At 49.1% G+C, this 21,176-nt stretch overlaps 2 protein-coding genes across 2 annotated transcripts in view; both read left to right on the top strand.

The window, feature by feature from the left end:
* LOC117442744 (titin-like) overlaps positions 1-21,176 on the top strand; it is a gene marked incomplete at its 5' end in the record, with an annotated part of 210,055 nt that overhangs the window by 30,570 nt on the left and 158,309 nt on the right. The window contains 2 exon segments of the mRNA XM_071202478.1: positions 8,539-8,922; positions 9,957-10,007. Of these exon segments, the coding sequence (XP_071058579.1) occupies positions 8,539-8,922; positions 9,957-10,007 (435 nt within the window).
* On the top strand, positions 12,760-20,833 carry LOC139433457 (titin-like). The gene has a single exon (XM_071202477.1). The coding sequence runs from the start codon at positions 12,844-12,846 to the stop codon at positions 19,495-19,497; it is 6,654 nt and encodes a 2,217-aa protein (XP_071058578.1). The 5' UTR covers positions 12,760-12,843; the 3' UTR covers positions 19,498-20,833.

Raw genomic sequence — 21,176 nt, 5'->3', positions numbered from 1 at the left:
TGCTTTTCTGTTGCATCACGGAGCTGCCTTCTGACTCCAGAAGCAGCTCAAATATAAAACAGAGCAGCTATTAGCTTCAGCTTCTACCCTCAGTTGCATGTTGGGTAACTTCCACCAGACATGACAGGTTTCAGACTGGGATCAGACTGGGATCAGACTGGTTTCAGACTGGTTTCAGACTGGTTTCAGACTGGTTTCAGACTGGTTTCAGACAGGGTTCAGACTGGTTTCAGACTGGTTTCAGACTGGTTTCAGACTGGTTTCAGACTGGTTTCAGACTGGTTTCAGACAGGGTTCAGACTGGTTTCAGACTAGTTTCAGACTGGTTTCAGACTGGTTTCAGACTGGTTTCAGACTGGGATCAGACTGGTTTCAGACAGGTTTCAGACTGGTTTCAGACAGGTTTCAGACAGGTTTCAGACTGGTTTCAGACTGGTTTCAGACTGGGTTCAGACTGGTTTCAGACTGGGATCAGACTAGTTTCAGACTGGTTTCAGACTGGTTTCAGACTGGGATCAGACTGGTTTCAGACAGGTTTCAGACTGGTTTCAGACAGGTTTCAGACAGGTTTCAGACTGGTTTCAGACTGGTTTCAGACTGGTTTCAGACAGGTTTCAGACAGGTTTCAGACAGGTTTCAGACTAGTTTCAGACTGGTTTCAGACTGGTTTCAGACTGGTTTCAGACTGGTTTCAGACTAGTTTCAGACTGGTTTCAGACTAGTTTCAGACTAGTTTCAGACTGGTTTCAGACTAGTTTCAGACTAGTTTCAGACTAGTTTCAGACTGGTTTCAGACTAGTTTCAGACTAGTTTCAGACTGGTTTCAGACTAGTTTCAGACTAGTTTCAGACAGGTTTCAGACTAGTTTCAGACTAGTTTCAGACTGGTTTCAGACTGGTTTCAGACTAGTTTCAGACTGGTTTCAGACTAGTTTCAGACTAGTTTCAGACAGGTTTCAGACTAGTTTCAGACAGGTTTCAGACAGGTTTCAGACTAGTTTCAGACTAGTTTCAGACTGGTTTCAGACTGGTTTCAGACTAGTTTCAGACTGGTTTCAGACTGGTTTCAGACTAGTTTCAGACTAGTTTCAGACAGGTTTCAGACAGGTTTCAGACTAGTTTCAGACTAGTTTCAGACTGGTTTCAGACAGGTTTCAGACTAGTTTCAGACTAGTTTCAGACTGGTTTCAGACTAGTTTCAGACTAGTTTCAGACAGGTTTCAGACTGGTTTCAGACAGGTTTCAGACAGGTTTCAGACAGGTTTCAGACTGGTTTCAGACTGGTTTCAGACTGGTTTCAGACTAGTTTCAGACTAGTTTCAGACAGGTTTCAGACTAGTTTCAGACTAGTTTCAGACTGGTTTCAGACTGGTTTCAGACTAGTTTCAGACTGGTTTCAGACTAGTTTCAGACAGGTTTCAGACTAGTTTCAGACTAGTTTCAGACAGGTTTCAGACAGGTTTCAGACTAGTTTCAGACTAGTTTCAGACTGGTTTCAGACTGGTTTCAGACTAGTTTCAGACTGGTGTTCAGACTGGTTTCAGACTAGTTTCAGACTAGTTTCAGACTGGTTTCAGACTAGTTTCAGACTAGTTTCAGACTGGTTTCAGACTAGTTTCAGACTGGTTTCAGACTGGTTTCAGACTAGTTTCAGACTAGTTTCAGACTAGTTTCAGACTAGTTTCAGACTGGTTTCAGACTAGTTTCAGACTGGTTTCAGACTGGTTTCAGACTGGTTTCAGACTAGTTTCAGACTGGTTTCAGACTGGTTTCAGACAGGTTTCAGACAGGTTTCAGACTGGTTTCAGACTAGTTTCAGACTAGTTTCAGACTGGTTTCAGACTGGTTTCAGACTAGTTTCAGACTAGTTTCAGACAGGTTTCAGACAGGTTTCAGACTAGTTTCAGACTAGTTTCAGACTGGTTTCAGACAGGTTTCAGACTAGTTTCAGACTAGTTTCAGACTGGTTTCAGACTAGTTTCAGACTAGTTTCAGACAGGTTTCAGACTAGTTTCAGACTAGTTTCAGACTGGTTTCAGACTAGTTTCAGACTGGTTTCAGACTAGTTTCAGACTAGTTTCAGACTGGTTTCAGACTAGTTTCAGACTGGTTTCAGACTAGTTTCAGACTAGTTTCAGACTAGTTTCAGACTGGTTTCAGACTGGTTTCAGGCTGGTTTCAGACTGGTTTCAGACTGGTTTCAGACTGGTTTCAGACAGGTTTCAGACTGGTTTCAGACTAGTTTCAGACTAGTTTCAGACTGGTTTCAGACTGGTTTCAGACTGGTTTCAGACAGGTTTCAGACTAGTTTCAGACTAGTTTCAGACTGGTTTCAGACAGGTTTCAGACTAGTTTCAGACTAGTTTCAGACTGGTTTCAGACTGGTTTCAGACAGGTTTCAGACTAGTTTCAGACTGGTTTCAGACTAGTTTCAGACTAGTTTCAGACTGGTTTCAGACTGGTTTCAGACTAGTTTCAGACTAGTTTCAGACTGGTTTCAGACTAGTTTCAGACTAGTTTCAGACTGGTTTCAGACTGGTTTCAGACAGGTTTCAGACTAGTTTCAGACTAGTTTCAGACTGGTTTCAGACTGGTTTCAGACTGGTTTCAGACTAGTTTCAGACTAGTTTCAGACAGGTTTCAGACTGGTTTCAGACTAGTTTCAGACTAGTTTCAGACTGGTTTCAGACTGGTTTCAGACAGGTTTCAGACTAGTTTCAGACTGGTTTCAGACTGGTTTCAGACTGGTTTCAGACTAGTTTCAGACTAGTTTCAGACTGGTTTCAGACTAGTTTCAGACTAGTTTCAGACTGGTTTCAGACTGGTTTCAGACAGGTTTCAGACTAGTTTCAGACTGGTTTCAGACAGGTTTCAGACTGGTTTCAGACTAGTTTCAGACTGGTTTCAGACAGGTTTCAGGCTAGTTTCAGACAGGTTTCAGGCTAGTTTCAGACTAGTTTCAGACTAGTTTCAGACAGGTTCAGACTGGTTTCAGACAGGTTTCAGACTAGTTTCAGACTAGTTTCAGACAGGTTTCAGACTGGTTTCAGACTAGTTTCAGACTAGTTTCAGACTGGTTTCAGACTGGTTTCAGACTAGTTTCAGACTAGTTTCAGACTGGTTTCAGACTGGTTTCAGACAGGTTTCAGACTAGTTTCAGACTGGTTTCAGACAGGTTTCAGACTAGTTTCAGACTAGTTTCAGACTGGTTTCAGACTAGTTTCAGACTGGTTTCAGACTGGTTTCAGACAGGTTTCAGGCTAGTTTCAGACAGGTTTCAGGCTAGTTTCAGACTGGTTTCAGACTAGTTTCAGACTGGTTTCAGACTAGTTTCAGACTAGTTTCAGACTGGTTTCAGACTAGTTTCAGACTGGTTTCAGACAGGTTTCAGGCTGGTTTCAGACTAGTTTCAGACTGGTTTCAGACTAGTTTCAGACAGGTTTCAGACAGGTTTCAGACTAGTTTCAGACTGGTTTCAGACTGGTTTCAGACTAGTTTCAGACTGGGTTCAGACTGGTTTCAGACTGGTTTCAGACTGGTTTCAGACTGGTTTCAGAATAGTTTCGGATGGTTTCAGACTAGTTTCAGACTAGTTTTAGACTGGTTTCACACAGGTTTCAGACTGGTTTCAGACTGGTTTCAGACTGGTTTCAGACTGGTTTCAGACTAGTTTCAGACTAGTTTCAGACTGGTTTCAGACTGGTTTCAGACAGGTTTCAGGCTGGTTTCAGACAGGTTTCAGGCTGGTTTCAGACTAGTTTCAGACTAGTTTCAGACTAGTTTCAGACTGGTTTCAGACTAGTTTCAGACTGGTTTCAGACTAGTTTCAGACTAGTTTCAGACTGGTTTCAGACAGGTTTCAGGCTGGTTTCAGACTAGTTTCAGACTGGTTTCAGACTAGTTTCAGACTGGTTTCAGACTAGTTTCAGACTAGTTTCAGACTGGTTTCAGACTAGTTTCAGACTGGTTTCAGACTAGTTTCAGACAGGTTTCAGACTGGTTTCAGACTGGTTTCAGACTAGTTTCAGACAGGTTTCAGACTGGCTTCAGACTGGGTTCAGACAGGTTTCAGACTAGTTTCAGACAGGTTTCAGACTAGTTTCAGACTGGTTTCAGACTGGTTTCAGACTGGTTTCAGAATAGTTTCAGATGGTTTCAGACTAGTTTCAGACTAGTTTTAGACTGGTTTCAGACAGGTTTCAGACAGGTTTCACACAGGTTTCAGACTGGTTTCAGACTGGTTTCAGACAGGTTTCACACAGGTTTCAGGCTGGTTTCAGACTGGTTTCAGACTAGTTCCAGACAGGTTTCACACAGGTTTCAGGCTGGTTTCAGACTGGTTTCAGACTAGTTCCAGACAGGTTTCAGACTGGTTTCAGACTAGTTTCAGACTGGTTTCAGACTGGTTTCAGACTAGTTTCAGACTGGGTTCAGACTGGTTTCAGACTGGTTTCAGACTGGTTTCAGACTGGTTTCAGAATAGTTTCGGATGGTTTCAGACTAGTTTCAGACTAGTTTTAGACTGGTTTCACACAGGTTTCAGACTGGTTTCAGACTGGTTTCAGACTAGTTTCAGACTAGTTTCAGACTAGTTTTAGACTGGTTTCACACAGGTTTCAGACTGGTTTCAGACTAGTTTCAGACTAGTTTCAGACTAGTTTCAGACTGGTTTCAGACAGGTTTCAGGCTGGTTTCAGACAGGTTTCAGGCTGGTTTCAGACTAGTTTTAGACTGGTTTCAGACAGGTTTCAGACTAGTTTCAGACTAGTTTCAGACTGGTTTCAGACTAGTTTCAGACTGGTTTCAGACTGGTTTCAGACTGGTTTCAGACTAGTTTCAGACAGGTTTCAGACTAGTTTCAGACAGGTTTCAGACAGGTTTCAGACAGGTTTCACACAGGTTTCAGACTGGTTTCAGACTGGTTTCAGACTAGTTTCAGACTAGTTTCAGACTGGTTTCAGACTAGTTTCAGACTGGTTTCAGACTAGTTTCAGACTAGTTTCAGACTGGTTTCAGACAGGTTTCAGGCTGGTTTCAGACTAGTTTCAGACTGGTTTCAGACTGGTTTCAGACTAGTTTCAGACAGGTTTCAGACTGGCTTCAGACTGGGTTCAGACAGGTTTCAGACTAGTTTCAGACAGGTTTCAGACTAGTTTCAGACTGGTTTCAGACTAGTTTCAGACTAGTTTCAGACTGGTTTCAGACTGGTTTCAGACTAGTTTCAGACTAGTTTCAGACTGGTTTCAGACTAGTTTCAGACTAGTTTCAGACTGGTTTCAGACTGGTTTCAGACAGGTTTCAGACTAGTTTCAGACTAGTTTCAGACTGGTTTCAGACTGGTTTCAGACTGGTTTCAGACTAGTTTCAGACTAGTTTCAGACAGGTTTCAGACTGGTTTCAGACTAGTTTCAGACTAGTTTCAGACTGGTTTCAGACTGGTTTCAGACAGGTTTCAGACTAGTTTCAGACTGGTTTCAGACTGGTTTCAGACTGGTTTCAGACTAGTTTCAGACTAGTTTCAGACTGGTTTCAGACTAGTTTCAGACTAGTTTCAGACTGGTTTCAGACTGGTTTCAGACAGGTTTCAGACTAGTTTCAGACTGGTTTCAGACAGGTTTCAGACTGGTTTCAGACTAGTTTCAGACTGGTTTCAGACAGGTTTCAGGCTAGTTTCAGACAGGTTTCAGGCTAGTTTCAGACTAGTTTCAGACTAGTTTCAGACAGGTTTCAGACTGGTTTCAGACTGGTTTCAGACAGGTTTCAGACTAGTTTCAGACTGGTTTCAGACAGGTTTCAGACTAGTTTCAGACTGGTTTCAGACTGGTTTCAGACAGGTTTCAGACTAGTTTCAGACTGGTTTCAGACAGGTTTCAGACTAGTTTCAGACTAGTTTCAGACTGGTTTCAGACTGGTTTCAGACAGGTTTCAGACTAGTTTCAGACTGGTTTCAGACTGGTTTCAGACAGGTTTCAGACTAGTTTCAGACTAGTTTCAGACTGGTTTCAGACTAGTTTCAGACTAGTTTCAGACTGGTTTCAGACTGGTTTCAGACAGGTTTCAGACTAGTTTCAGACTGGTTTCAGACAGGTTTCAGACTAGTTTCAGACTAGTTTCAGACTGGTTTCAGACTAGTTTCAGACTGGTTTCAGACTGGTTTCAGACAGGTTTCAGGCTAGTTTCAGACAGGTTTCAGGCTAGTTTCAGACTGGTTTCAGACTAGTTTCAGACTGGTTTCAGACTAGTTTCAGACTAGTTTCAGACTGGTTTCAGACTAGTTTCAGACTGGTTTCAGACAGGTTTCAGGCTGGTTTCAGACTAGTTTCAGACTGGTTTCAGACTAGTTTCAGACAGGTTTCAGACTGGTTTCAGACTAGTTTCAGACTGGTTTCAGAATAGTTTCGGATGGTTTCAGACTAGTTTCAGACTAGTTTTAGACTGGTTTCACACAGGTTTCAGACTGGTTTCAGACTGGTTTCAGACTGGTTTCAGACTGGTTTCAGACTGGTTTCAGACTGGTTTCAGACTGGTTTCAGACTGGTTTCAGAATAGTTTCGGATGGTTTCAGACTAGTTTCAGACTAGTTTTAGACTGGTTTCACACAGGTTTCAGACTGGTTTCAGACTGGTTTCAGACTGGTTTCAGACTGGTTTCAGACTAGTTTCAGACTAGTTTCAGACTGGTTTCAGACTGGTTTCAGACAGGTTTCAGGCTGGTTTCAGACAGGTTTCAGGCTGGTTTCAGACTAGTTTCAGACTAGTTTCAGACTAGTTTCAGACTGGTTTCAGACTAGTTTCAGACTGGTTTCAGACTAGTTTCAGACTAGTTTCAGACTGGTTTCAGACAGGTTTCAGGCTGGTTTCAGACTAGTTTCAGGCTGGTTTCAGACTAGTTTCAGACTGGTTTCAGACTAGTTTCAGACTAGTTTCAGACTGGTTTCAGACTAGTTTCAGACTGGTTTCAGACTAGTTTCAGACAGGTTTCAGACTGGTTTCAGACTGGTTTCAGACTAGTTTCAGACAGGTTTCAGACTGGCTTCAGACTGGGTTCAGACAGGTTTCAGACTAGTTTCAGACAGGTTTCAGACTAGTTTCAGACTGGTTTCAGACTGGTTTCAGACTGGTTTCAGAATAGTTTCAGATGGTTTCAGACTAGTTTCAGACTAGTTTTAGACTGGTTTCAGACAGGTTTCAGACAGGTTTCACACAGGTTTCAGACTGGTTTCAGACTGGTTTCAGACTAGTTTCAGACTAGTTTCAGACAGGTTTCAGACTAGTTTCAGACTAGTTCCAGACAGGTTTCACACAGGTTTCAGGCTGGTTTCAGACTGGTTTCAGACTAGTTCCAGACAGGTTTCAGACTGGTTTCAGACTAGTTTCAGACTGGTTTCAGACTGGTTTCAGACTAGTTTCAGACTGGGTTCAGACTGGTTTCAGACTGGTTTCAGACTGGTTTCAGACTGGTTTCAGAATAGTTTCGGATGGTTTCAGACTAGTTTCAGACTAGTTTTAGACTGGTTTCACACAGGTTTCAGACTGGTTTCAGACTGGTTTCAGACTAGTTTCAGACTAGTTTCAGACTAGTTTTAGACTGGTTTCACACAGGTTTCAGACTGGTTTCAGACTAGTTTCAGACTAGTTTCAGACTAGTTTCAGACTGGTTTCAGACAGGTTTCAGGCTGGTTTCAGACAGGTTTCAGGCTGGTTTCAGACTAGTTTCAGACTGGTTTCAGACAGGTTTCAGACTAGTTTCAGACTAGTTTCAGACTGGTTTCAGACTAGTTTCAGACTGGTTTCAGACTGGTTTCAGACTGGTTTCAGACTAGTTTCAGACAGGTTTCAGACTAGTTTCAGACAGGTTTCAGACAGGTTTCAGACAGGTTTCACACAGGTTTCAGACTGGTTTCAGACTGGTTTCAGACTAGTTTCAGACTAGTTTCAGACTGGTTTCAGACTAGTTTCAGACTGGTTTCAGACTAGTTTCAGACTAGTTTCAGACTGGTTTCAGACAGGTTTCAGGCTGGTTTCAGACTAGTTTCAGACTGGTTTCAGACTGGTTTCAGACTAGTTTCAGACAGGTTTCAGACTGGCTTCAGACTGGGTTCAGACAGGTTTCAGACTAGTTTCAGACAGGTTTCAGACTAGTTTCAGACTGGCTTCAGACTGGTTTCAGACTGGTTTCAGAATAGTTTCAGATGGTTTCAGACTAGTTTCAGACTAGTTTTAGACTGGTTTCAGACAGGTTTCAGACAGGTTTCACACAGGTTTCAGACTGGTTTCAGACTGGTTTCAGACTAGTTTCAGACTAGTTTCAGACAGGTTTCAGACTAGTTTCAGACTAGTTCCAGACAGGTTTCACACAGGTTTCAGGCTGGTTTCAGACTGGTTTCAGACTAGTTCCAGACAGGTTTCAGACTGGTTTCAGACTAGTTTCAGACTGGTTTCAGACTAGTTCCAGACAGGTTTCAGACTGGTTTCAAGCTGTGCTGACTGGGATGAATCTAGATGCAATAATCTCACGCTCCTCGGCGGTCTTCTTTCAGGCATCCGACAGCGAGAGTCTTCTGTCTCTCAGCGCCTCCTCTCCACCAGCCTCTCCTCCGTAAAGAAGCCGACTCTCGGCCACAAGCCGGTGTTCCTGCAGCCGATCAGCAGCTGCTCGGTGCCGCACGGCGAGGTCGCTCGTTTCCACGCCTGCGTCTCCGGCACGCCACGGCCCGAGATCAGCTGGTTCCACAACGGGAGCCCGGTGCTGCCCACCAAGAACGTGGTGTTCCACTTCGACGAGGCCACACACACCGCCATGCTGCTCATCGTGGACGCCTTCCCAGAACACGCCGGAGCGTACACCTGCAGCGCCGCAAACACCGCCGGGGAGGTCGCCTGCACCGCCACGCTCACCGTTACCACCGCACAAGAAGAAGAAGGTAACGGTGGGATGGATGCAGCCAGACTTCCTTTGTAAAACCAATCCACTTCCTGCCAGATTAACGCTCCTCCCCCTGTTCCTCCAACCCTGCCAGGGACGTCTAAGATCTAACGAATTCATTTCCTAAACCTATACCTCCTAGAAAGATCCTCTTCCCGTGAGATTAACGTTCCTCCAACACCTCCAGGGACGTCTAAGATCTAACGAATTCATTTCCTAAACCTATACCTCCCAGAAACATCCTCTTCCCGTGAGATTAACGCTCCTCCAGGGACGTCCTGAACACGCTGCCAGATAAATACTTAAAGAGCGTCATACATATGTTTGCATCGTCCTGATTTGATCCTAGCCTCAGAAACCACATTATTGACATCTATCTATTAAAGTTCCAAAGCTTTGTTGTCATAAAAACACCTACGCCGTGGCTGCATCACCCGGTGTGAGCAGCGATCTGCCGGGACATCCCTCCCCTCTCCGACTAACCCCACCGCCCCGACGGAGGTCTCACTGTGTGTTCCTCTCCACCTTCCTCCTCACTCCTCCTCTTCCTCCGTCCTCACTCCCTCTCCCGCTCGGGGGAACTGCATGAGACTCTTGATTCTAACCTTCTCCGTCCTCCGACCCCTCGTGTACCCCGTCCTGTGTTCCTGCCCGTAATACTCCACGTGTTTCTTACAGTTAGATTTCTCACATGCTGGTTCTAACCCAGTAGGAGTCTCAGACCTGGTGGACTCGAAGGTATTCGCTTCATGCGTTTGGCTCCAGTCTGTTAGTTTACTTCCGCCACATAGTGACATCACTGTGGAACACTCGCGCTCCTATTGGCTAGTGAAGCTTTACGTTCAGGGTCGTGGTGTCAGACTCACCTCGTGGAGCCCGAACGCAGAAGCAGAATCCCGTTGAGTCCACCAACGACAAAGTAGTCAATGTGTGAACCCGGTTCTTCTGTATGGGAAGGAACGCGTGACAGGACATGTTGCTCAGACCCCCTGTTAAGATACACGTGCACTAACGCCGTCTCTCCCCCCGCAGTGACTCACGTGAGGGAGCGCATCGAAGCCAAGATCGAGCAAGAAGTCAAAGGTAAGGCCCCGTCAGATCCCTGGTTCAAGGCTCAGGATAGTTATCGCACCTGAGTGTACACACCCGGGACAGTTTGACTAGAGTTCTCTTCATAAAGTTTATTTGAAAAGTGGTCTGTGGGCAGGGACTTTAAAGCACGCTTTCAGGCGACGTTTAAAGCGAGTACAATGTTGAAAGTGGAGATAAAAGCGATGCATGTTTAAAGGGTAGGCCTGCGCCCACAGACTGCTTTAGGGTTCGCTAACATGCCTTGTGTTGAGCTTTCCCTTTGTACAGGTCCTCCACAGTAGCATGTCCTCTTCATGTGTGTTGATGTATCCACCCTGTATTCTTCTTCCTGCTCTTGGTCTGATCATGTGTCATGGGTCCCCCCAGTTTCTTTGACTCCTTTGCGTTCTGCATCCAAAGAAACGTTTCTCTTTTGGCATGAAGGGTCTTCTGATCTTGTCCCAGAGAGAGGACGCGTATCTTTTAAGGCTTCCGGACTTGCTTTGCCCTTTAAAAGATATGCATCTGGAACTGACACCGTCCTCCTGCTAAATATTTCTTAGCCTGGCTTGCAGATAGTGGGATGTGATTCCTGTGGTTTGCAATAAATAACACCAGTAAACTATATTAGTTCGAATAAACGCCTTCTCACCCAATTTCACAGCTTCATTTGTTTAAGGTTTGGATATAAGATACCTGTGCATTTACTTCCTCAGAGGTTTAGGGATTAGAAAGGGCGTTTATTCTCCTGTCTGCAAGTCAGGTAAGGAACATTCTAGCATAAAGCCAAGGCAACTATCAAAAAGTAAAAGACAACCGAATGTAAGCAGCCAGTCTTGGAAAGAAAATGCTTTTTAATGATAATTAAATAATTTATGTTTTGAAGACATTTCCACAGACGAAGGATCAAAACCTCCTGAAGGTTTCTAATAAAAAGAATCAAGTCTTGCGTTTATTCGAACAAATATGGTGAGTGAAATTATTTCTTATGGCATTGTGACTCCCAGCATGCTTAATATTTCCATCACTGATTCATTCAAATCCTTTTCTCCCGTGTTGCCCCGAGGCCGCTGTTCTGACCGATGTGTGTTTCTATCTGCAGAGCTGTTTTATCACAAAGAGGGAACCCGGCAGAGCGGCGGCGAACTCCCCGCCGCCCGGCAGCTGAGAGGAGCCTTCTCCGACACCGAGGACTTCCCCGATCAGGGCCTGGTGTCGGCCAACCGCTGCTCCAGCAGAACCTCCTCCATCAGCTCCTGGACGGAGAACATCAAACCTGCATTCACCAAAAAACTTAAATTCCAATCCGTGCTCGAGGGAGAGCCGGTAGAGTTACGGTGTAAACTGGTCGCTTGTCCTCAGCCCACCATCCTTTGGTTTCATAATAATAAGTCTATCCCTAAAGACCGTCGGCGCAGGGTCGGTACTGAGAGCAACATGCACTTGCACACGACCACTTTGGCTATCGATTGCATCAGAGAGAAGGACTCGGGCAGCTATAAGGTAATGGCGTTTAACTCAGAGGGGTCTGCCGAGTCCACGGCATCGCTTCTAGTGTCGCTGAGGGAAGAGCAGTCGGCCAACTACCGGGGCTTTGTTCAGCGCTCGGCCCAGGCCCATGAAAGTGCAGACGCCATGGCCGAGCAGCGGAAGGAGAGGACGTTCAGGGTGGACCTCAGGTGCGTTGGGTCTCCGTTTGACAAGATGTCTAAAGTTCCTCAGAGGCGTTCTCGCTCCGTGGACTCTCTGGTGCGAACAGTTTACTTCAAATCCGGTTCTCATGCGAAAGAAAAGGAGGTAACGGAGAAAGAGTCCAAGCGCTTGGAGACCGCCTCCGAGCGCGCCCCGTCTCCTCCCCCAATGTTCGACAGGTCCGAGCGCTTTAACGACCGGTTCAGCGATATCTACTGCGACCGGCGCACCGGGGCCAGGTTCAGTGACAAGTTCAGTGACCGATGCAGCGACAGGTACAGCGACCGGTTCAGCGACACAGAGAGTCTTCACAACGAGGTGAGGACTAAGCTCACGACGCTCCAGAAAGCTGTGAAGCAGAAGAAGAGGCTTTCTGTCTCCACCATGTCCTCGTCTGAGTTTGAGTCAGAATCAGTGGCCAGCGAGTCGAGTTACGCCGACTACGTGGAGAGGCTCCGGGTGAAACCGGCCTCTCTGCCCGATGTTCAGCAATTCAGCCGAGCCTTCGATTCGGGGGAGGGTCCGAGTGAGTTCAAAAGCAGAAGCTCAAGCAGGGATCCGTCGAAGCCGCGTTCGAGGCATTCATTCGAGCCTCAGACCAGAACCAGGGCGATTCAGATCATGAGAGGCGAGCTGTTGGACGCCAAGGCGTCAGAAAGGAGATCAGGTGACGCACGGCAGGGTCAACAGGTTGAGAGCTTTTTGGAATCGCGGGCCGAAGCCAGATACAAGCAAATGGTAAGTGAACGTCACGGCGTAGTTACGGAGGAACATACGGAGTCAACAAAGGTGGAGCAACGTAAAGGGTTAGCGTTCCCCGGAACATCCACGTGCACCGAACGCACTGGATCTGTTGATCGGCCAAAAACAGACACAGCTAGCAGGGATACGTTCCTCAGTGGAGACGCATCCGCTGAAGACAGATCCACAACGGAACCAGCTGAGCAATATGAAGAGGAGGGGGAAGGGGGGTCTCTGAGGGCCCACTACGAGCAGAGCCTGGACGCTGAGCGGATGCAGGTGGAGGAGAAGCTCCTGGCCCTGCGCATCAGGAAGTGGCAGCAAGGCAGTCTGATGGCAGACGAGGGAGGCGTTCCACCCTGACACTGATCTGCCCGCCCCTACACAGAGGCAGTACGTGGAGCCCGCGGGGCACATGCACACCCGACAGCAAGCGACGCAATCAGTAACTGGAGAAAGTGAAACCTCGTCTTTCCGTAAATCACCCAGAGCTAAGGCAAGGACGGCAGACCCTGAAGCTGCAGCACCCAGATCGCCTCAAGTAAAGGCCAGAGGAGACGAAGCAGCAGTGCGTGCCACAGCCGAATCAGAAGAGGTAGGGGCACACCTCGCGCTGGCCCCAACGTCTCCCAGGATGAAAGCCAGAGGAGACGAAGCAGCAGTGCGTGCCACAGTCGAATCAGAAGAGGTAGGGGCACACCTCGCGCTGGCCCCAACGTCTCCCAGGATGAAAGCCAGAGGAGACGAAGCAGCAGTGCGTGCCACAGTCGAATCAGAAGAGGTAGGGGCACACCTCGCGCTGGCCCCAACGTCTCCCAGGATGAAAGCCAGAGGAGACGAAGCAGCAGTGCGTGCCACAGTCGAATCAGAAGAGGTAGGGGCACACCTCGCGCTGGCCCCAACGTCTCCCAGGATGAAAGCCAGAGGAGACGAAGCAGCAGTGCGTGCCACAGCCACAGCAGGAGCCGAATCAGAAGAAGTAGCACACCTCGCGCTGGCCCCAACGTCTCCCAGGGTAAAGGCCAGAGCAGCAATGGAAGTGGAGTTGTCGCCAAGAGCAAAAGCCCGGGCGGAGGACAGCCTCGGAGAACCACCCAGGCTAAGGCAGGCCAACACTAGCAAAGAGAGGTTCCTTGGTACAGGTGCCACAGCAGAACCAGGTGAGCAATATGAAGAGGAGGGTGAAGGGGGGTCTCTGAGGGCCCACTATGAGCAGAGCCTGGACGCTGAGCGGGTGCAGGTGGAGGAGAAGCTCCTGGCCCTGCGCATCAGGAAGTGGCAGCATGGCGTGCGGATGTCAGAGGAAGAGACACCTGAACCGGCCCCGCCTGCAGAGCCCCAGCACGTGGAGCCTGAGGGGCTCGTTCACCCCCACCTGGAGGCAGTGGATGAGAGAGGGACTGGAGACCATGCTGACATGTCGGCACCAACGTCCCCTAGACAGAGCCAAGACCAAGCCTCTGCCGCCTCGCCTAAAGCCAGACTGAGGTCCAGACCAGGAGAGTTGGACATTGAGGCTTCGATGGCACACACATCTCCCCGAATAAAAGGAAGAGCCGTGGAAGTAGGAGCTTCACCGAGAACTAGAGTCGGAGCAGAGAAGATGTTGTTTGAGAGGACGACAGCAGAACGGGAGCTCCAGCTGTCGAGAGAGAACCTGTCCGAGCTGAAGAGTGAAAGTGAGAAGTTTGTCAGTGAAGAGGAGGCTCTGAATCAGCGGATACTGAGGTGGCAGGAGAACGTCTTGATGGAGCAAGAGGAAGTTGTGAAGCCGGAGTGCGACTGGGAGGAGGGTTACTCTGAGATGCAGGCGGAGAAGACCACCGACGCCGGAAGAGAAGCAGCTCCTCAACCTGAAGCGGTCCGGAGCAGGAAAACCTCCTCGGGCAAAACAGCCAAAGAGAAGTTCCTCCAGAGCGAGGCGGTTCCCTCCGGCTTCCAAGACCAGCTGGCTGAGAGTCTGCAGTGGCCGCCGGCCGAGGCTCCGCCCACAGAGGGCCGCGAGACCAGGCTGCAGAGGGACAGTGAGTACTTCGTTAGTGAGGAGGAAGCTCTTGCTCAGCGCATCCTGAAGTGGCACCAGGACGGTGGCGAGCAAGAGGAGGTCGCTGAACTGGAGTCCGAGTGGTCTTTGGACACTCAAGGAAGACCGCCTGGCTCCGGGATGCTGTCCCGCGGTGTCCTTTCTCCTTCAAGCGAACTTCCACCTCCAACTCTCGGTGGTGGAGCCTCGTCAACAGCTACTGCCGCGTACGAGCACGCTGCTATCGGTGAGTCTTCTTGCATAAGAGGGCAACCCCCTGCATGTGCTGGTCTACCTCACCAGCCCAAAGGAAAGGATAGAACGGGTCTGGAAGCTTCACCGGTTCAGAGGTACTCTCCAACCCAGACCACTGCTGGGCCGTTTGAGAGCCCAGACAAGCCTTCAGGAGAGTGCTCACCACTCGGGAGGTGCTTACGGCACGAGGGAGCGGGACACGATGCAGAGACGAGTCGGAGCAGGCAGGGATATGCAACGACTGCAGATAAATCCATCAGCCAGCGTTTCCAGTCAGATGTAAGAGAGGAGAGGGCGATGAGAGAGGAGACGGGAGCGAGCAGAGAGAGGCAACAGAAGGACTTGGCAGGTGTTAAAAGAGAGGACGTGAGCAGAGAGTCCATGAGGACACAACAGGGTGCAGACACGAGCGAAGAAAGCATGGAACTCGGAGCTGTCCAGAAGGACGAGAGGAGAGTCCAGAAGCACGAGAGGAGAGTCCAGAAGCACGAGAGGAGAGTCCAGGATGAGGCAGGTTTGAAAGAGTTGAGTAGGATGAAGGAAAAGGAAACAAGTGCGCGAGGATCCCGTCCAGTATTTGTGAAAGAAGTATCTTCGGCTCAAGTACGACTGGGTGAGATGACAGAGTTCACCTGCCGGTTCCAGGGGGACCCTCTGCCCAGCGTCACCTGGCTCAAAGACGGACACCCATTGGCCCACAACCCTGACTATGACATCATGAGCCAATCCAACACATCGAAGCTCACCGTCTTCTGTCCCACTGCAGACCACGAGGGCACCTACGACAGCGTCATAGCCAACCAGCATGGCAAATCTATCTGCAGCGGCACTCTCCACGTCTCCGGCAGAAAGGGGATGAGGATGTCAGAGGCCACACGGGAAGTGGTCGTTACGGAGGGTGCAGACACCCAGGAAGGCTTTATCGAAGCCGAACTCGAGACCTTCACGGATTCAGGACGAGCCACGTTACAGGTGCCTCAAGCGGCGATCCACCAGCGCCGCTCCTCAGGGGAGTCTTTTGGCTCCTCCCCTGTGGAAATCAGAATCACCGCCGCCACGCCGCTCCCTGAGACGAGAGAGGACATCAGAGAGGACGCACCTCAGAGAGAGGACATCAGAGAGGACGCACCTCAGAGAGAGGACATCAGAGAGGACACACCTCAGAGAGAGGACATCAGAGAGGACACACCTCAGAGAGACGACGCAACTCAGAGAGAGGACGTACCTCAGAGAGAGGACATCAGAGAGGACGCACCTCAGAGAGAGGACGTCAGAGAGGACGCACCTCAGAGAGAGGACATCAGAGAGGACGCACCTCAGAGAGAGGACATCAGAGAGGACGCACCTCAGAGAGAGGACATCAGAGAGGACGAACCTCAGAGAGAGGACGTCAGAGAGGACGCACCTCAGAGAGAGGACATCAGAGAGGACGCACCTCAGAGAGAGGACATCAGAGAGGACGCACCTCAGAGAGAGGACATCAGAGAGGACGAGGATGCCTCTCAGACTGCCAAACACAAATTCACTTTCTCCTTTGACGCGGCGGGTGAGGCTGCTCACGCTGTCAGCGGATTGGAGAACATCAGCCGTCCTGAGGGCGACATGGCTGTGGTCGCAGGGGCCTCTGAACCTGTGCAACCTGCAGAGGGCGCTGGTTTCACTCCAGTGAGGAGGTCTCCTGTTGGCTCGACCGAAGACGCAAAGAAAGCTGCCATCATGCACACCAAAGACACTCAGAGTTCACACGCTCCGTCAGAGCTGGCCAAAGCCCCGACCCCCAGACCCAGTGTCTCCAGAGAGCCTCCACGTGTGTCCGGGTGTGGTCTGCAGGCTTCGGCTGCTGTTATAAAAGTCTCTCAGATTAAACAAGCCTTTGAGTCGGACTCGCCGGTTGCTTTGCAGACCCAGAGCCCTCCTGAGGAGCAGAGCGAGGCAGCACACTTCCCTGAAGAGTTCATACCCGCAGTGGCCATCTCCCTGGACCAGCAGGACCAGGTCCTGGACTCCCTGCCGGCAGGAGGTGCAGTCAGTCTTGCTACTGCTATGATAGGAAATCCCAGTTCTCCCAACGCTCTTCCTGGCTCACCAGAGGCCTCCCATCCAGCCTCCTCTCTGTCTAGATCTAGGGACGTGGAACAAGGTGCAGATTCAGCAGAAAGCCACGGCGAGCTGACGCCATGCGTGGAAGACGTACGGGAGTGTCCCGGCTCGGTCCGGCCTACAGCACAGCAACCAGCTCCAGTAGCGGAACACGTGGAGGCCTGTGAGGTGGAGATGCCGAGGGGTCAGCCTGGGCGTACATTTGACAAAACGGGCAGCTTTTTCCCCTTCAAGCCGGATAAAGTCCCTGCAGTGAAACGCACTGTTAGGACTTCAGCTCCAGTTGAAGAAGCCGTCGAGCCTGAAGCCATTTCTAAACCTCTCAGACATGAGAAGCACATGGCAGGAGAAGGGTCTTCCTCTCCTCGCAGGGAGGCTGAAGCTGACGGTACTTTACATTCTGGCGAGGAGCTGGTCTCAGATCCAGAGCCCTCCTTGGACAGTGGGGTCTTCCTCAGCATGCCAGAGTCCCAGGCTGACGTGACGGAGGTAGCAGAAGAGGTGGCTGGGGATGAAGTTGAGCCTCATGTGCACATCAAGAGTGAAGATGGGGGGATTGAAGTCATGGAGCCAGAACCGGCCACTCTTGTTGTGGAGCCTAGAGGAGGCGACAGTGTTGAGCCTCTTGAGGATGCTCCAGCTGCTGCTGAGGGACCTCGAAGGCAGGTTGCATCTGTACAGGAAGGAGACGAAGCTGGAGCTGGAGCAGCAGCAGCAGCAGCTGGCTCCATGGAGGAAGAGGAGGTAACCTTTGGGGCTGTGTATGACTTTTACAACCCTCCAGCAGACTGGGGAAGACCCCTGTCCCCCGAGTCTGAGATGTCCATAGAGGTCGGCAGCACCGTGAGTGAGGACCTCGGCGAGATGGCCGAGCGGTTCTACACCCCAGGCTCTTCCACCGAGGTCTCCCAACCAATTGCAGAGTCCTTCCAAACCCCCAAGTCTCACATGTCCTTTCGAACTCCAAGTTCGGATACGTCTGGTGGGTTTAGGACCCCGAAGGAATACCCCTTCTCCCCCATGGATCATAAGCGACCCTCGACAGGAGGCTCCAGCGAGAGGTTTTTCTCCCCCATGCAGTTCCTGATGTCTCCCGGGGACGAGGGCATTGAGACGGTGGATGACAACCTGTACCTCACCAAGGGACTGGGACCTCTAGGCCTGGCAACCCTTCAGGAGAAAGTGCAGGGCATCCCTCCGGCCTTCCTCAAACCTCTCGTCAAGAAGAGAGTGTTTGAAAAGGACTCTCTCACGTTCTACGCCGAGGTGTTTGGCCTGCCTTCCCCCCAGGTGAGTTGGTTCTGCAACGGAAAGCAGCTGCTGGCCGACGACAGAGTCAACGCGGAGAGAGATGGTGATAGCATCTCGCTGACGATTCACAACGTCACCAAAGCTGATCAGGGCGAGTACATCTGCGAGGCCGTGAACTACGTTGGGGAAGCCAGAAGTGTGGCTTTGGTTGCTGTCGTGTCGCAGGAAGTCAGGTTCACGCCGGCGCTCCCGAATGTCACCCATCAGCACGTGATGGAGTTCGACGTCGAGGACGATGACTCCTCTCGTTCCACGTCCCCTCAGGAGATTCTGCTCGAAGTAGAGTTGGATGAAAGCGATGTGAAAGAATTCGAGAGGCAGATTAAGATCATCACCATTCCCGAGTACACGGCCGACAACAAGAGCATGATCATATCTCTGAACGTGCTGCCGAGCAACTACGAGGAGTGCACCGTGGACTTCGTCACGCAGGAGCACGACGACTTGAGAATAGCTTTCGAGGTCACTGAGATGCCCCCGAGGTTTATTAACCCCATCTGTGACATGGAGACCGCGGAGGGCACCGCCGTCATGTTCGAGTGCTCCCTGATGGGGATACCCTCTCCCATCGTGTCCTGGTTCAAAGGCGACAAGAAGATACCTCACAGTAACAACAAATACCTGTGTTCGTCCGACGGAGACAACCACTCCCTGAAGATCTGCAAAGTCGCAGCGCAGGACAGCGGGGTGTATACCTGCAGGGCGATTAACGTTGTGGGGGAGACTCTGTGTCGGGCGTCTCTGGTCGTGGTGAACGCCAACGCTCTCTCGGGAAAGACCAGAGGCAGGGAGCTGACGGCCGTGTCTCTGGGAAGCGCCAGAGTTCAGCCGCAGAAGTTCGACTTGCTGGTTGGCAACTCGTCGTTCGACAGCGAGCAGGTCTCTGAAATTGAGCTTGAGTTTGAGTTTGAGCAGGAGGCAGACGAGTCGCAGCGGGCGGTGAGGCTGGTCGCTAAAACCGCCCACGAAGTGAACGAGCGGGGAGAGAAATACGTTAGCATTAACTTCAACGTGTTCGCTGAACCGGCAAAAGATGACAAGATAGAGTTCAAAGGAAAGTCGTCCGATATGTGTAGCTTCCAGTTCCTGGTGACCGAGTCGCCCCCGAGGTGCGTGATCCCGTTGACTAACATCACGGCGGCCGTAGGGACGCCAGTTATCCTGCAGTGTCTCGTTAGTGGTAAACCCAGCCCGACCGCAGAGTGGTACAAAGACGGGAACCCAGTCACAAGCGGCAGGTGTATACTCCAGGAGAAAACGGCCGGCCATTTCAATCTGCTCATTACTAACGCGTCCCAGAGCGATGGTGGGGAGTACAAATGCGTCATCCAGAACACGGCCGGGTACATCGAGACGGCCGCGCTGCTCAAGGTGTTTTAGGGGTTTGAGGTTCTGGGGCTGGTTGCACGAAGATACATTAGTGTTACTGTATGTTGCTGATGCTTGCCTTCTGTAGGGTTGTGTTGTGGTATTAAGGATGAGCTGCGATACATCTATGACTGAACCCATCGGTCACCAACTGGTCCCCGTTATCAGAACTTCCAAATGTTTGCGTTTTCTCAATTGGCTCACGATGAACCCTTCCACCGAGTTCCATACAAATCAGTCCCGTCGGTTTTAACCAAGCCGAAGACATAGAGCTCCTGCGGGTTTAAGACGTATGGCAGCGACTTAACAGAAATACCGTATGAGTCATTTTAAGACTTTTTGGTCTCAATGTTTGCTTTAAGCTGTTTGCAAATCGCAATGACTTAAGCTGAGGCTCTTCTTAAGGGAAAGAAGTCATCTCTGTGCAACCAGCCGAAGTCATGTGGGATAACCAGCGTTCAAAAGGCTTTCCTTTACTTATTGCCAGCTGTGTAAACCTTTGAAGTTCTGTTGAACATCTGGGTTTGCTTTTGTTTTATACATCACATCGAGAAGCTCAGACATGTGTCCGTGGTAATGAAGGAAAATAGGAATACACATCATTTACATTTTTAAACATTTAGTTTGTAACTTAGTGACGAGAGTAGATATATTTTAAAATAATCCAGTTAAATGCATGTACTAGTTATAGTAGCTTAAATAAAAAATAATACAACTTAAAATGTTGTGTTTTAACATTTGAGATGAATGCCGTTATCGTGACACCCGTCATAGTCTTGGTTTGCGCTGAAGGCAGTAGTTATTGTTAGGTCACATGGTACATGCAGTGAGTCATAAACAGTGTTTCTACAAAAAAGAATAGTTTCAAACAAGAAAGAAAACGTTGACATATTCGTTCATTGCAGAAAACGGATTAATATTAACCCAAACATTCTTTATTATAACAAATAGATTCAAACACAACTTTCACAGCATTATTGATGCTCTGTCAGGAGAGTAATGCACACATTACAATGTAAGGCTGTCAACAAAGTACATCAGAAACTATCGAGAGTGTGTTGTCCTAATTAGTTTGATGCTTTCTGTGGGATTTGGAAAGTTGTGTTTTGGAGTGAAAGATATTTCTAGCATTTTAAAGCGAGCTGTAGAACAAATAAAAAAAAATGGATAATACTGTGAAAGTTTAAAAAGATGTTTTGAAGTTTTGTAAATATGTGTATGAGTAGAAACAGGGAAATAAGTAAATGAATAAATTAAAAATCTGGCATTGAGATGGAAATTCATGTATTTGTACAGACGTCATGTGTTTGTTTCAGAGTTTATATAATAAAATATTTAATGATTTAAAGTCAGAGTCTGAGTTTTCTCTTTCTGTTGTTCAAAGAGGCCGCATTCTGCTTTTTATCGTTTGTTCTTTAGGTGGTAGTGCAAGTCAACGGTCTGCAATGGATAAAATCCCCATGTTGTGTTCCAGAGTGATGTCACTATGGAACAAGACATTGTACGTGATAAGGCTTCAGTAGAAGCTGCTGGGACTCCCAGCAGCTTCTACTGAAGCCTTCCCCAACTCCGGGACTTCCGGCCGGGGCCTCCGGGGGGCAGTATACGCCGTGAAGCTGTTTGCGGCCTGCCAGTAAACCCAACTAATACCAACATTAGCTGCGTTCCCACCAAGTACTTTGCCGTACTTA

This window comes from Pseudochaenichthys georgianus, unplaced genomic scaffold, assembly GCF_902827115.2.
Source record: "Pseudochaenichthys georgianus unplaced genomic scaffold, fPseGeo1.2 scaffold_465_arrow_ctg1, whole genome shotgun sequence".
Taxonomy (NCBI): Eukaryota; Metazoa; Chordata; class Actinopteri; order Perciformes; family Channichthyidae; genus Pseudochaenichthys; species Pseudochaenichthys georgianus.
This window is presented reverse-complemented; position numbering and strand designations above follow the sequence as displayed.